Source organism: Somniosus microcephalus, chromosome 13, assembly GCF_052327205.1.
Source record: "Somniosus microcephalus isolate GS21.2 chromosome 13, FLI_Smic_1.0, whole genome shotgun sequence".
In the NCBI taxonomy this organism is placed as follows: Eukaryota; Metazoa; Chordata; class Chondrichthyes; order Squaliformes; family Somniosidae; genus Somniosus; species Somniosus microcephalus.
Window position 1 is genome coordinate 60,693,517 of NC_140999.1, and position 14,215 is coordinate 60,707,731.

Genomic DNA, 14,215 nt, shown 5'->3' on the forward strand with positions numbered 1-14,215 from the left:
TTTTGTTTTACTTAAAAAGTTTATTATAAATGTTAAAATATGAAACAGACCTTATTGATCACTTTAAACAGCATGGTTATAAAATGTCAATACTTTCTCTGATACCACCATTACATATTAGTGTATGAAGACAAATAATACAAACAGCCACAGTTTATAAAAAAAAAAGGAAAATGCATATTGGGAAAGTGTTTTTAAATACATGCACCTTGTGTATAAAGGTGTGGTAGCATAGTAAATGTTCACTAAATGCACAGGCAAACAGGAGCGGAACCACAGCGATGTTTCGGTGGACCCTAAATACTTGATAAATAGAAACCAGACCTAAATCATCGTCCCCCCACCGCCCACAACTTCCAATATGGTGTCTTTCATTTATCAGACAATATTCCAACTTTCTTTGCATTAAACAAGTGCTGGGTGTGTTTAAGGCTTAATTATATTAAAAACATACTATAAAATGGTTTTACCTAGAGAACTCGAGTATTGCTTTAAATAATGTGCTGGTGCGTTTAGCTGCACCATACCAGTAATTCACAGGAACCAATAACCAAGTGAGGAACCCAGCTAGCAACAAGCAGCCAGACACAGGGCTGTACTGTAGCTGCTCCCCATCACAGTGGGGACCACGCACCCATTTGTAGCACGTATTATATAAGTGGCAAAGGTTTTTAATTTTTTCCTCTAATGATGCTTTTTCAAATATAAATACAAACCAACAGGACTTAAACCCTTTGGTTAGAAGCTCAGTTTCTAAGCTCAGCAAGTGGAACTCGCTACCACGTGGAATGGCTGAGGCGAGTAGCATAAAGAGAAGCTCGATAAGTACACAAGGGAGAAAGGAATAGAAGGATATGTTGATAGGGTTAGATGAAGGTGTGAGGAGGCTTGTGTGGAGCATAAACACCAGCATAGACCTGTTGGGCTGAATGGCCTGTTTCTGTGCTGTAGATATTACGTATATAGTTTGTGCTGTTCTGAAAGGCTCCAGCTCTTCAGTTTACAGTACCTGAGAGACAGGGCAAGCACAAGGTTTAGTCAGTGCACTAATTTATTAGATTGCTCCTTTGCCCTCTTGCACTGGCCGGCCAAGTAAAAGACCAAATTTACGAAATCCCGATTCTTTCCATCCCCATCATTTAGCCATTATGAGTATCATCCATTCCTCGGGACAGTGAACTGTGCTTCTAACCAATTCAGATTACATTCTGCAACTGTACAGAGCTTGTGTGTGAAATAATCACATTGTTCAATGGAGAGGTACAGGCCTTCTCCGAGGCTAATGGTTTTATTTCCAATTCTCCGGTCATGCGCTCCTGAAGGTACTGGCTCAGACGAGGGCCATTTGGTGAATGCTGCTACCCTCACCCAAGTAGCCATGCTTCACTTATGAGCTCAAGTCAACAGCTTTAAGATAAATAGAAGGTTACAGCTGGATTGCTATAAAAAAAATTAAAGTGGCGTCAACCCTCACTTAAGAGTGAAAAAAGGGGCCAAATATGAAGATTTCAGGGGAGTGGTGCCTCACTTGGCTTTTTCATTTCTTCCCCTTCTTTTGGGTCGAACCCTCCTCAGCTGTGAAGAGGGCAGCAACATTTCTACCAGGCCTGTCAATGTTACTTTTGAGCAACTATTGGTGGAAGGCTGCCTATTCACTCTGATAAACAACTACGCCTCTTTGCTGGGTCCTTACCATGTGGAGAGTTGTGGACATGAGGCATATTCAGTGGAACACCCACAGCCACACTACAGGCCAACAAAAGTCTTCTGACTTGTTTTGTGACCTCCCAATTCTCACCAGCTCTGCATAGTTCTCCACAGGGGACACCAGGCAATGCTGGTTAAAAAAACATAATTCTGAAAAGTACTTCTTTTGTCATACTGAAATGTCAGTTCAATATAGATCAACAGGATGAACAACTGGACTGGTTACAGAGTATGTTTGACACTAACCCAGTGAGACTACCGCCTGCAACTAATGGCTAGGTTAAGCAATTTGATAATTTCACAGAATCCAGGACTTTTTAATGTGAAACTGCAGCAAATCTGGCTGCACACAGTAACTGCAGAAACTGTTGGGATTTGTCACAGGGTGTCATGATGCAAGGTGTCACTTGCCGCAGTTACAGCCATCTGCTGGGACTAAACTTATACACAATTAAAGTACCTTTCCTCCAAATTCCAATCATTTTAAACAACGTGCAACAGTGCTCACCCACCTGTAGGCTGATGAGCAAACAGTCTGCAATTGTACTCCATTTTATTGCAGAGATGTAAAAGTCTGATTAATTGTACTACATGGGACAGTGATCAATATCAGAGACCAGATGGTAACTTTACTCCAGCTCCTTTGAGCATAATTAGCTCGTTTGCAAATTAACTCACTATGGCGAGTATTAAGGCATAAAGTGTTTGAGGAGGGGTAAAATACTGAGTATCTACAGATATTTACCTACTTCAAAGTTGAAGTGAAGCTGCCTTCTTATTCGAAGCACCAGGACAGCCCATTGCTCCTTTGCTTGTCGGTTTTGTAAAGTTCATGAGTTCATTTTAGTCCCTCGTCTTCTCCGTATCGACTGAAGATTTCAACACCCTAGTCTGAAGCATGGCGAGACACTGCCCCTCTGCACCCCCATCCCAATTAACTTTTTTTTTTAAACTAGAGGGGATGAAACTGACGCGATTTTATTTTAGACACAAAACGACAGAAAAAGATGCAAGATTGGAGCATCAAACAGTTTGCCCTTCAGAGGCGCTATCACAGTATTCACCCCCTCCCACCCCACTCAGTCCCCAATTTTCTCCCCCCCCCTCCTCTCCTGAAAGCCTGGACTCGAGAGTTAGGGCCCAGCATAGCACCTCAACCATCTAACCATTCTTCGTGTGCGAGCCTGGGTAGCGAGTAGGCAGTTTATTTGACTGTGCAGTGCAGCAAATTGACCCCAACCTGGTCTCTCCCAATGTCCAGATAGGTATAACCTTTGGCATAGGAGTCACTGGATAGTTGGAAGGAGCAGGAACCCTCCTCTGATTTTTCTCCTCTATAACAAAGGCTGCTAATGCGAACTATAGCATAGCAAGCACAACTGCTCAAGAACGATTAACTCAGCACCGATCAGAAATTAATCAGGCGAGCTTCTCATCTGTCTGGCTTGGCACTACAGCCTTTAGCCACTGGGTGATCTTGGGGGAGGGGGCTCATCAAATCTCTATATTCTGGGATTAAACACTCAATATTGAGTGTTACTCTACGTCTCTCCTGTTCTGAAAGGATAGGTTAGCAACTGACGAACTCGCTCAAGCCTGTGTTACTGTAGCTTTAAGCTCTACGTATGTTTAACTGTGCTATCAGGCCCACCTATTCCCAATCCCTTTTGTACACATGCTAGAAACACATTATGCATTAAGAATCGCCACTAAGTCACTGATTTACAATATGTCCAGTGATATAAAACAGAATAAACAAGAGGTTTGAAAGGTGCATTTAGTGCTCAGTTTAACAAATATGGATTTTGCAGTGTGTACACACACACCGGGGATCTAAAACAGTTAGATGTAATGGCATGGTTTAACCTACGAGTACAACATAAATCTGGTATAACACAGGTTTCACGTGTTCGTAATGTTCTAATGGACCTTCAAACAGCAGTGCTCTATACCAACGTTTAAGGTTTAGGTTTTGTTAAAACAAAAGGTTAATTGATTTGTGGAATGTATAGCGAGTTAGCTCAAAGATTAAGTTAATATTTTGCTGAATATATTCTGGGAATGGAAAGGAATTGCAATTCCACTCAGACATTTTAAACACACACCACAGCTTAAACAAGCAGCAAATGGAATGCCCTCACTCCTGATTAAAGCCCAACCAAGTTCCAGTCGATATTAATGAAATTTGACACGATGCAGATCAGCATCATGCACAAACAATTGGACTGTGCAACAAAATGATGCGATACAAAATTATCTGCACAACACAAACAAATCACACACAATTAAAGCGGTCCTAGCATTACACCGTCTGAATGACATCGTAACCAATTCCTCAATGGACATTTTACTCATTATTGCTTCCATGCAGCTTGACACTGTGCGCCGATAACCTCAGGGCATCCAAATGTGTTTTATACAAACAGTCCAGCAATTAATATTCCGATTGGATATTCATCCCCGCAAATTAAACCCAATTACAAAACTAACCAATTTCCTAAATTGAAATCATTTAAAGCTCATCATTGCATGTAAGAAAGTGCAGTAATTAACAGGTCACTGATGTTAACTGGGCGTTTTAAAGCTTTATATTAGGACTAGATCAAGTAAAACTTGCACTGTGTGCTGTGCTGGAGTTCTTTACGTGACACACTGAATTAAATAAATCTTTGTTACCATAATTAATAAACCTGTCTGAAACCCGACATTTTAACAAATTAGTTCAAATTAAACAAAAAATGAACCAAAATGAGTTTGCGCCATTTTAGCAGGCAATAAAATTCAAACATTAACAATATAATTGTTGTGAATATCCACCGAAGTACTTAGCCCCAAATGCTCCTGGGGGTTGGGGGGGGGCGGAAAGAGGGGAAAGAGCAGCAGGGGCAGGCCATGCTACTCATAGTAGTTTCAGAGAAATGTATGCAGTAGCCACCACTGCCTGCAGTGATCCTCTAGTACACGATAGGTAGAGTCAGTCAAGCCTCATATTCCATTTACAGGGGGAGGTCATTCTAATTCCGTTCCTTATAACAGAACTTCAGCCAAGTTACCAGATGACATGCAAGTGTCAAACTATTCAAGTTTAGTTGGTGTGCTCATCTAGTGAAGAGAAAAACTGCACTCCATGAACTTCCAATATACACCTGCAGCTGCGAGCTGGAGCAAAAAAAACTTCAGTAGAAATGTTTTTAAAAATCTTCTATTTGAAGCCCTATTACACAGGGGGACATGATCTTCTGGTACTCAGCTAGTGATGTTGCAGTTACTTCCTGAAGAGCCAGTGGCTATTTTCTATATGTGTATCTACCTTTTGTGGGGGGGGGGTAGGGGGGGGGGGAGGATTTCAAGGGGCAGGTGCAGCTACAATTGAACCCAAGATGTCAGTCAGATTCTGGGGAACTCCAGGAGCTGAAGTCCCAACAATTACTGGAGTCTGTGACTCATGGTTTCTGTCAGTACACCGAACAGATCTGCCAATAAGCAATGGATGACTGATTTTGAGATATGAATTTTTCTATTGGGCTTACAATAAAAATGAATTACAGAAATAGTTTAGGGACCTTAACAACCATTTTTCAAGAGGTACCAAGTCTGGTTCAACAGTTTGTGGAATGTTTATTAACAGCACAAATGGGAGGACTGTTTGCCTGAAATCAGACAGCCACTTGCCACTTTACTTTCAGAGAGTAAGGTATCACACTGGTGCCAATTCTGTCACACAACTTCTGCTAGTATAAAGGCAGCTGGACTTGCAATTCAATCCCCAGCACATTCAACATTTATAACCTCCTCGACCTAAAATACAACAACAATGTTCATAGGCATGCAAATAACTAACATGTACGATCCCATGATGCCTATGGGCAGCCTTTAAAACAAAAACAAGCATTTCACAAGCCAGTTTCAAATGAAGGCCCATTTAATCTCATTCTTCCAGAACACCAACTCCATGTTTTCATTACAGCATCTAAATCAGAGATTCAATGGAGCTGCCTGCAAGTAACAAAAATGGGCTGCACCATCTAAATATACCCGAACACTGAGCTCCTATTTTGGCAGCATGTCTCAATAAAGAAAATGAAGGGGAGCTGCCCTTTGAATTGGATTTGTGCTTGGACCCTTCATTGAGAATCGGACCCTAATTTACAGTTTAAAGTAGAGGAAACATTTGAGATTCCACCCCACCCCCCACAAACCCCTCCCCTCGCTCAAAAACAAAACAAGTTGCTCAGAGGTAATCTGAAGTACAATTCATGCATTTGTACTCTCTCCTCCCACATCCATCTGTAATCGTGGAGGTAGCAATAAGTCAATTGAGAATTTCTAACTGAAGCCTTACTCTCTCAATGGAATAGTGATCCATTTACCCATGTATAAGACAAGGGCAACTGAGCTGACTGACATTATTAGATAAGGGAATACTCCTTCAACAAGCAAGGATAAAGGACAGTGCATTTGGTCGTATTTCAGCTCCATTAACTTTAGTCGTAAATTAGGTGGAAGGTTTTTTTTTAAAAAAAGATACTGGTGAAATTTCACAATTTTTCTAATCTGACAACTCATGTTAAATAGAATATTCTCTTGTCTGTTTTTACAAGCAACTGTTTCACATTAAGTGAATTACACTGTTACTGGGAAGGGGCTGCACTTCACAAGCTTCAGACCCAACGGTGAAACCCAGTCACCCACATGTTCCCTTCATCAAAAGACTCGAATACTCACAGCAAGAGTAAAAGTGGGGAAATCATTTCCCTTTAAGAGCTAAGAATGTGTTTTAAAAAAACTTGTTTGTTCTCTAATCCCAATAGATAAATTATAAAGTGGGGGGGCTTGCCCACAACAAAGCAAAGGACATCCTTCAGAACTCAACGCCCCCCCGCACCTCCCTTCCCCCCACCTGCCCAATCAAGCATGGCAATGCCCCCTGGAATCACAATGGCCTCTGGTGATTGGAGGCAACAACTGTAGCAGAGACAATGCCAACAGCAGCATGCAGAGTTTGTGGGATAGATAATCCACTGGGAATTCATCATCTTTTCATGGCGTTTTCAAACTGGAATTTCATTTACATTTGGCAATAAATCCAAACTTAGATACATGACTGGAAAAAAAATGGAATCGGTCTGAAAACACTGGAGTTTGTGGACAATGGCTGAAGAAATTCCGAAACCAAGTCCAATTTGGCTGGCTTCCAATTACTGAACTGGCTTGTACAGAGTTTCTCAAAGTTCAACGGAATGGTACCTAGCGCATTCCTCCGAGACGCCCATCATTGCCAACTCCTCCTTGCATTCCCTCCTGCTCGACGGACTTCAGGAGCTCCTCCACCCATTTCAGTTCTGCAGCCAGTGCATCGTAACCATTTTCTAGCTTGGTATACTTCCGCTTCAGGATGTTGGTGGACAGCATAGTGGATTTGACTTCATCCTGCGCTTGTTTTCTCAGGGCTTCTGTCTTACGCATCTCATTCTTAATGTGCCCGAGGTCCTGGCTGATGCTATCGTTCTCTTCCTTGTACCAAGATTCCTTCTCGTCATAAATGGAAACGAGTGCATCAATGTCCTCCTTGAAGGACTTCTTGTTTTTCACCAGCTCCTGAATGCTTTCTTCCACAGCATTGATTTCTTCTAAGACTTTTGAGAATCTCTCAAAGTTGACATAGGTATTGTTTGGTGGCATGCTCGAGTGCGACTTGATTGTGTACTCCTTGAGGCGCGTTGTCTTTAGTCTACGGCGCTCTGGCTTCTTGCCATTATCCTCGCGTCTCACATTCCTTCTCTTGATCACCTTTAGAGGGGTGGAGATAAAAGGAATAAGATGTTATTCTGTCTGCTTCAGAGTTAGATAAGACCTGTACTGCTGCAGGTAATGTACTCAACAGTACTGAACTTACCTGGCACACACTGCATACATACATACCTTTAGGCTTGACTACTCCAATACTCTCCTGGCCGGTCTCATCTTTCTCCCTACATAAACTTCAGCTCATCCAAAGTTCTGCTGCCCATATCTTAACTCGCACCGAGTCCCATTCGCCTATCACCCCATGCTCGCTGACCAACATTGGCTCCCGGTCCAGCAACACTTCACTTTTAAAATCCCTCCAGGGCCTCCTCCAGCCCTAAAAGCCTTTGAGATCTCTGCGCTCCTCCAATTCTGGCATCTTGCGCATCCCATATTTATATATACACTTCAGCTCACTAGACCCTAAGCTCTGAAATTCCCTCCCTAAACCGCTCTACCTACTTTAATATGCTCCTTAAAACCTACCTTTTTGACCAAGCTTTGGCCATCTCCTTCTGTGGCTTGGTGTCGAATTTTGATTAATAACAATCTTATGAAGCGCCTTGGGACATTTTGCTACATTAAAAGTTGGTATATAAATGCAATTTGTTGTTGTTGTACCTAACTGGCACCACTGCATGGTGGAGCCTTTTTTGGAGCCACAAAGTAGACACAATATGGTGTTACAGGGGGAGTCACATTGCTTGAGCAAAGATTGAGCACTTCACCACAGGGAGGGTGGGAGCCATTAGCCCCTTATTGCTTACAAGCACCTTATGGTAGCTGGTTAACAGCAGCACAAGCAGGGGGAGTAGGCTACCTGTTCTACAGACGATGTCACACATCTATGTTAAAAGGGGATTATTAAACTGTTGTAGACCGGCAGCATAAAATAAAAAAAGGTTACCTTAATCCATGGGTGTTCTAGACTGTCACAAATGGTCATTCTCTTCCTAAAAGAAAAGAAAGCAAAGATATGAAATTGCAGAACAAGTATTGTTGGATGGTCAAGACCCCCAGATTTATTTTTTCCTCCCCTATTTCTCTTTGCTCACAGGCTGTTTTCCCATCAGGGTTTCTCCCCCAGTCGGCTGGAGGGGGTCAGGCTGTACTACCAGCGGTTTCTTGGGCGCTGTCAATGTCAACCCCTGCATTGGTCAGCACAACATTTGATTCAGTCCAGGTGAACAGGGCTGTCAAGTTTTGCCTGAATTCCAACTATTGGCACAGCTCACAACTAATAAAGGTCGTGTAATGAAGGTGAATTTAAGCAACCAGAGTCTCTGGACTCGAACTAAGCCAAGTGCTCAACTGCTTGAGCACCTGACCTGCTCTGAGCTGGCAGGGGACAAGGTGACAATATTCACTTCCACTTTTGGACTGCATCACTCCCAGACTAGAAGTGGGAGATAGACAATTTTGAATAAAATAATTTTTGAAGTAAACCCTAAACCTTAAAATAAACTCTTAATGGTAAACAAGTGTTCCTTCAACTCAGTTGATTCTTACATCTTCTAACTACTGTTACTTTGACAAAGGCAATTCTTACTTTGGGTCTTTCACCAGAAGCCTGCGGATGAAGTCCTTCGCCAGCTCACTGGTGTTACTGAAATACTCCTCATCAAAGTCGTAGTTCACAGCAGAAATGTTTGTTAATGTTTCTTGTTTGGTTTCACCAAGGAATGGAGAAGCACCGCTCAAACTGGTGATGGGAAAAAGACATTCCTGTCACTAAGTATTTACCAGCTACAAATATAATTAACTGGCTGGTTAGTCAGCAGAAAATATAGATTCTTAAGTGACGGTGCAACTTCGGACCCTAATTAACTCAACTAATCTGAAAAGGGGGGGATTTTTCATATTAAGTGCTATTTTTGTAAGATACATGAATCAGGAATTACATTTCTGTCTAAAATTTTGTGATGTCATACATACGCCACAATTCATCAATCAGCAGAAATGGAATATAGTACAACAATGGTTGAAGTAGCATTTAGCTCACCTCTTGTATCAAGGACTGAATAGGAGACAAGGAGATGCATCACTAACAACTATATTCTACACAGGCAAGGATAATACACTTGCTAATTAAGGATTACAAGACAGGGTTGGCAAATATAGCCTTCCTAATTTGTGTGGCAAAGCAACAAGTAGCAAACGTGCTTTTCCTTTAAGTTCATCTTGAACCAGCACAAGTCACCTGTAATCTTCCTTGGTTTGTCAGCACACTTTCTTTCCCCCCCCCCCCCCACCGACATCTAGCTAACACATGCTTATATTATTAAACTATCTCTCCCCTACTTTATTATGAGTTAACTGTTGGGTCACCCGGTTAGACACTTTGAATTTCAATCTACAAATTATTCATACATCTCAACACATTTGAGTTCTGAAAATTATGTGGAAATTATTATTAAAGATTCAGTTATCTGGAGCGACTGGAGAAGCTGGGACTGTTCTCCTTCGAACAGAGAATGTTAAGAGGAGGTTTAATAGGTGTTCAAAATTATGAGGGGTTTTGATAAAGTAGATAGGGAGAAACATTTTCCAGTGGTAGGAGGGTCAGTAACCAGAGGAGACAGATTTAAAGTCATTAGCAAAAAATCCAGGGGGAGATGAGGAGAAACTTTTTTTTAATGCAGCAAGTTGTTGCAATCTGGAATGCACTGCCTGAAAGTGTGGTGGAAGCAGATTCAATAGTAACTTTCAAAGGAAACTGGATATATACTTGAAAGGAAAAATTTGCAGGGCTATGGGGAAAGAGCAAGGGAGTAGGACTAATTGGATAGCTCTTTCAAAGAGCTGGCACAGACACGAAGGGTTAAATGACCTCCTTCTGTGCTGTATGATTCTATGAAAAACAAGGCAAAAACCTCCTTTTTGAGTACTTTCACTTATCTGAAGTTACCCCAGGCAGTCTAAGCAATTGATCACTTCATTAAGGCCAGCCTTCCAATTCACAACTTGGATTAAATTAGACAACTGAGAATGTATAATGTGTCCAAGAACCTAGATACGACAGCTTGTTATTGAGAGTAGGCAAGTAGAGTTCTTTCCCTGACCCACTTGCCCTTGAACAGGGTCTCGCTATGGTTAACTGATGATTATGTTGCACCTAAAGCACACAAATCTCTTAATAGGCTGTCCAACCAACTGCATCTCAGGAGACTCTCCACTTAGCATGTACCTTATTACTTTTGATTATCAAGAAAGTTGACACAAGGACTTGGGCACTTCTGTTCAGAAAAGACATACAAAAGTTTTTTGTTTCTTCTCGGTCTCTTTTAGACTCCAGTTCAAGCCTGCTGGCACCAAGGTCAAGCAACGTTAATTCTATCGTGTTGGATTCCTTATGACATTTTACTGCTGAAATAGTTACCAGGTACCCTGGGGTGGTCAACTGCGTCAAAGACTGCCGGGAGATCGAGAAGGATGAGAAAGGATAGCGCACCACAGTCACAGAGGATGTCATATGCGACTTTGATTAGGGCCTTTTCGGTGCTGGACGGAAACCTGATTGGAGAGGTTCAAACATGCTGCCCATCTTTCCAACAGCTTCATGTTCAAGGACTTGGAAAGGAAAGGGAGGTTGGAGATGGGGGCGGTAGTTTGCAAGGACAGAGGGGGTGTGGGTGCGAGATCGGGTTTTTTAGGTATATAAAAAGGAAAAGATTAGCTAAAGTAAATGTGGGTCCCTTACAGGCTGAGACAGGAGAAATTATAATGTGGAATAAGGAAATGGCAAAGAAATTAAACAAATACTTGGTGTCTGTTTTCACGGAAGACAAAGCAAAAACATCCCGAGGGGGGGAGGAGGAGAAGAGAGGGGCCGGGGGGGTGGTGGAGAGAAGAGGGGGGTGGGGGGAGAGAAGGGGGAGGGGAGAGAAGAGGGTGTGAAGGAGGGGAGAAAAAAGAGGGAAAGAGGAAAAAAAGAGAACTTGTATTTATATATTTTTAAGAATGGTGACTTAGCCAAAGTACGAGGGGGTTGCCGGAGCCTAAAGAGCGAATGCCTTTCAGGGGAGGATGAGGGGAGAAAAAAAAATCAGCACAAAACCAAGACAACATTCACCTTACTACAGGGTAGATGCCACCTCAGTCACGATCAGGAGCTCCTAAAATACTCCATGATCAGAACGGAATCTGTAATTATTTCAAGCCTGCAAGGAAAGTGCTTTGACAAGACGCAACTAAATCGCTTGTAATGATCAGGAATTATAGACCGAAATTCACAATACTCTTCAGGAGTTCAGACATGACAAAGCAGCACTGATGTACTTACAGAATATAGGTGATCACACCAATGCTCCTGCAATTGAAGGAAAAAGATATTGGTGAGTTTTAGGCAGACTTTGCAAACTATAACTCTCAATACACTGGCATAGTCAGCACTAGGCTAGTGTGAAGCTCAAGGTTAAATCAGTAAGACAAAATCAATTCAAATGCAAGCCAAGTCCCTACAAATAGCATCATAAAAAATTAAAGTGACAGTATACTTCTCTTTCCAAGGAGAGCAGAAAAATGAGAACACACTGGGTAGATCAATTTACTGGGTTCTAGCAACCAATAAAGAGAAGCAATACCTAGATCAAGGCAAAGATTTAAAGCAATGCGCTATAAATATGACCTAGGTACAGTTCAATCTATTTCTGAAACCCTTACACGCATTAACCTGGAAACATAGGTTACTGCAGTGCAATACAGGACGTACTAAGGAGTTGCCCTCGTTCTTCTCCTTGCAACCTGTTTGCAGACAGACTGGCATTGTTGGAAGGTGCTTCAGGTGAGGACCTGACCAGGCTCAGCTATGATGCCCCTCACAGTTGGATAGCCTGCTGAGACTTTCTGCCCCAGGTGCACATGAAGAACGGCTAGTTGCGAGGTGTACTGGAAGGCAGTCAGTACCCATGGAACCGTATTGCAGCATGGGTTGGTGTCATAGAAAACATAGAAACAGAAACTAGGAGCAGGAGTAGGCCATTCGGCCCTTCAAGCCTGCTCCGCCATTCAACGAGATCATGGCTGATCATCCAAACCCTAGCACCCGGTCCCTACACCGACAGCCATCCCACCCAAGCCCTATCCCCGTAACCCCACATATTTAATCCCCCCTAACCCTAAGGGCCAATTTTTTTATCATGGCCAATCAACCTAACCCGCACATCTTTGGGATGTCTTCGGGAGAGGAGGGAAACTGAAGAGCAGGGGAAGAAAGAGGAAAGGATATATCTACTTTTTTTTTTTAAATAGCTCATTTCATCACAAGAGTGGGGTGAACTTACCACATGTCTGCTTCCAAAGCCAAAGGCTCATAATTGACTATTTCAGGAGCTAAAAGAAAAAGGAAAAAAGGTGTTGAATGTGCTATTAGCACAAAGAACATTCCACAGCAACTTCATTCAAGAGCTGCAAGAGCAGGGAGGGGAGGGGAGGGGAGGGAGTAAGAGAGAGAGAAACAAATAATAATGAAAATTGCACGGTTGATAACTACAGCGTGACGGTTCCTTTGCATGAATACAGTCGTTGAGTTTTGTGTGCGGTAGTGTTGTTACGTTTCTCACCCCTCCCTATAAGCAAAGAAAAATATTTCAATCACTGAAACCAGGATACGTCCCAGATATTTTGGTTAGTTTAATGGGAGCTTACATGTCTGTGGGCCCTCACAACCCTGACCTGTAGATAAAGGCAGGAAGGAGAAAAATTGATGGGGAAAAGAAATGATGAGGCCAATTGTGCCCTCGCTTTTAGTCTGATTGCAAAACAGCAAACTGCTCCACAAATCCAACAAGTTTAACGATAAAAATCAAACCTGCTCGCAGGCATGCTGCCTATTGAACAGTCTGATGCAGGTTGATCAAATTAATAGGGTGTAATGTTCTAATCAAGCGGGAGGCCATGAAGATGGATAGGGGAGTACATATGGAGGGAGAGATTACAGGAGGATAGGAGGGCAGTGAACTCAGGAGAGAGAGCATAAGTCAAGATGGAGCATGCTGCCCCTTGATGAAATCATCTGAAAACACAGCGTCAGATTCCACATGTACGCCAACATCCAGCTCTACCTCACCACCACCTCTCTCGACCCCTCCACTGTCTCTAAAATTGCCACACTGCTTGTCCAACATCCAATACTGGATGAACAGAAATTTCCTCCAACTAAATATTGGGAAGACCGAAGCCATTGGCTTCGGTCCCCGCCACAAACTCCGTTCCGTAGCCGACTCCATCCCTCTCCCTGGCAACTGTCCGAGGCTGAACCAGACTGTTCGTAACCTTAGTGTCGTATTTGGCCCGGAGAGGAGTACCGACCACATATCCGCGCCATCACTAACAACTGTTTCCACCTCAGTAACATTGCCTGACTCCACCCCTGCCTCAGCTCATCTGCTGCGGAAACCCTTATCCATGCCTTTGTTACCTCTAGATTTGACTCTTCCAATGCACTCCTGACCATCTTCCACCCTCCATAAACTTAAGGTAATCCAAAACTCTGCTGCCCATATCCTAATTCGCACCAAGTCCCGCTCACCAACCTACATTGGCTCCTGGTTAAGCAATGCCTCAATTTTAAAATTCTCATTCTTGTTTTCAGATGCCTCCATGGCCTCACTCCTCCGTATCTCTGTATCCTCCTCCAGCCCGACAAACCTCAGATATCTGCGCTCTTCTAATTCTAGCCTCTTGCACATCCCCGATTTTAATCGCTCCACCATTGGCAGCC

General features: G+C 42.7%; 1 protein-coding gene across 2 annotated transcripts in view; it reads right to left on the bottom strand.

Moving 5' to 3' along the window:
* dapk3 (death-associated protein kinase 3) overlaps positions 1-14,215 on the bottom strand; it is a 49,060-nt gene continuing 34,845 nt past the window's right edge. For both annotated transcript variants that reach the window (XM_086004953.1, XM_086004954.1), the window contains exons 5-9: positions 12,777-12,825; positions 11,777-11,803; positions 9,044-9,196; positions 8,402-8,447; positions 1-7,497 (exon numbers count right to left, since the gene is read on the bottom strand). In XM_086004953.1, the coding sequence (XP_085861079.1) occupies positions 6,955-7,497; positions 8,402-8,447; positions 9,044-9,196; positions 11,777-11,803; positions 12,777-12,825 (818 nt within the window). In that variant the 3' untranslated portion in view covers positions 1-6,954. The remainder of the gene's footprint in view (positions 7,498-8,401; positions 8,448-9,043; positions 9,197-11,776; positions 11,804-12,776; positions 12,826-14,215) is intronic.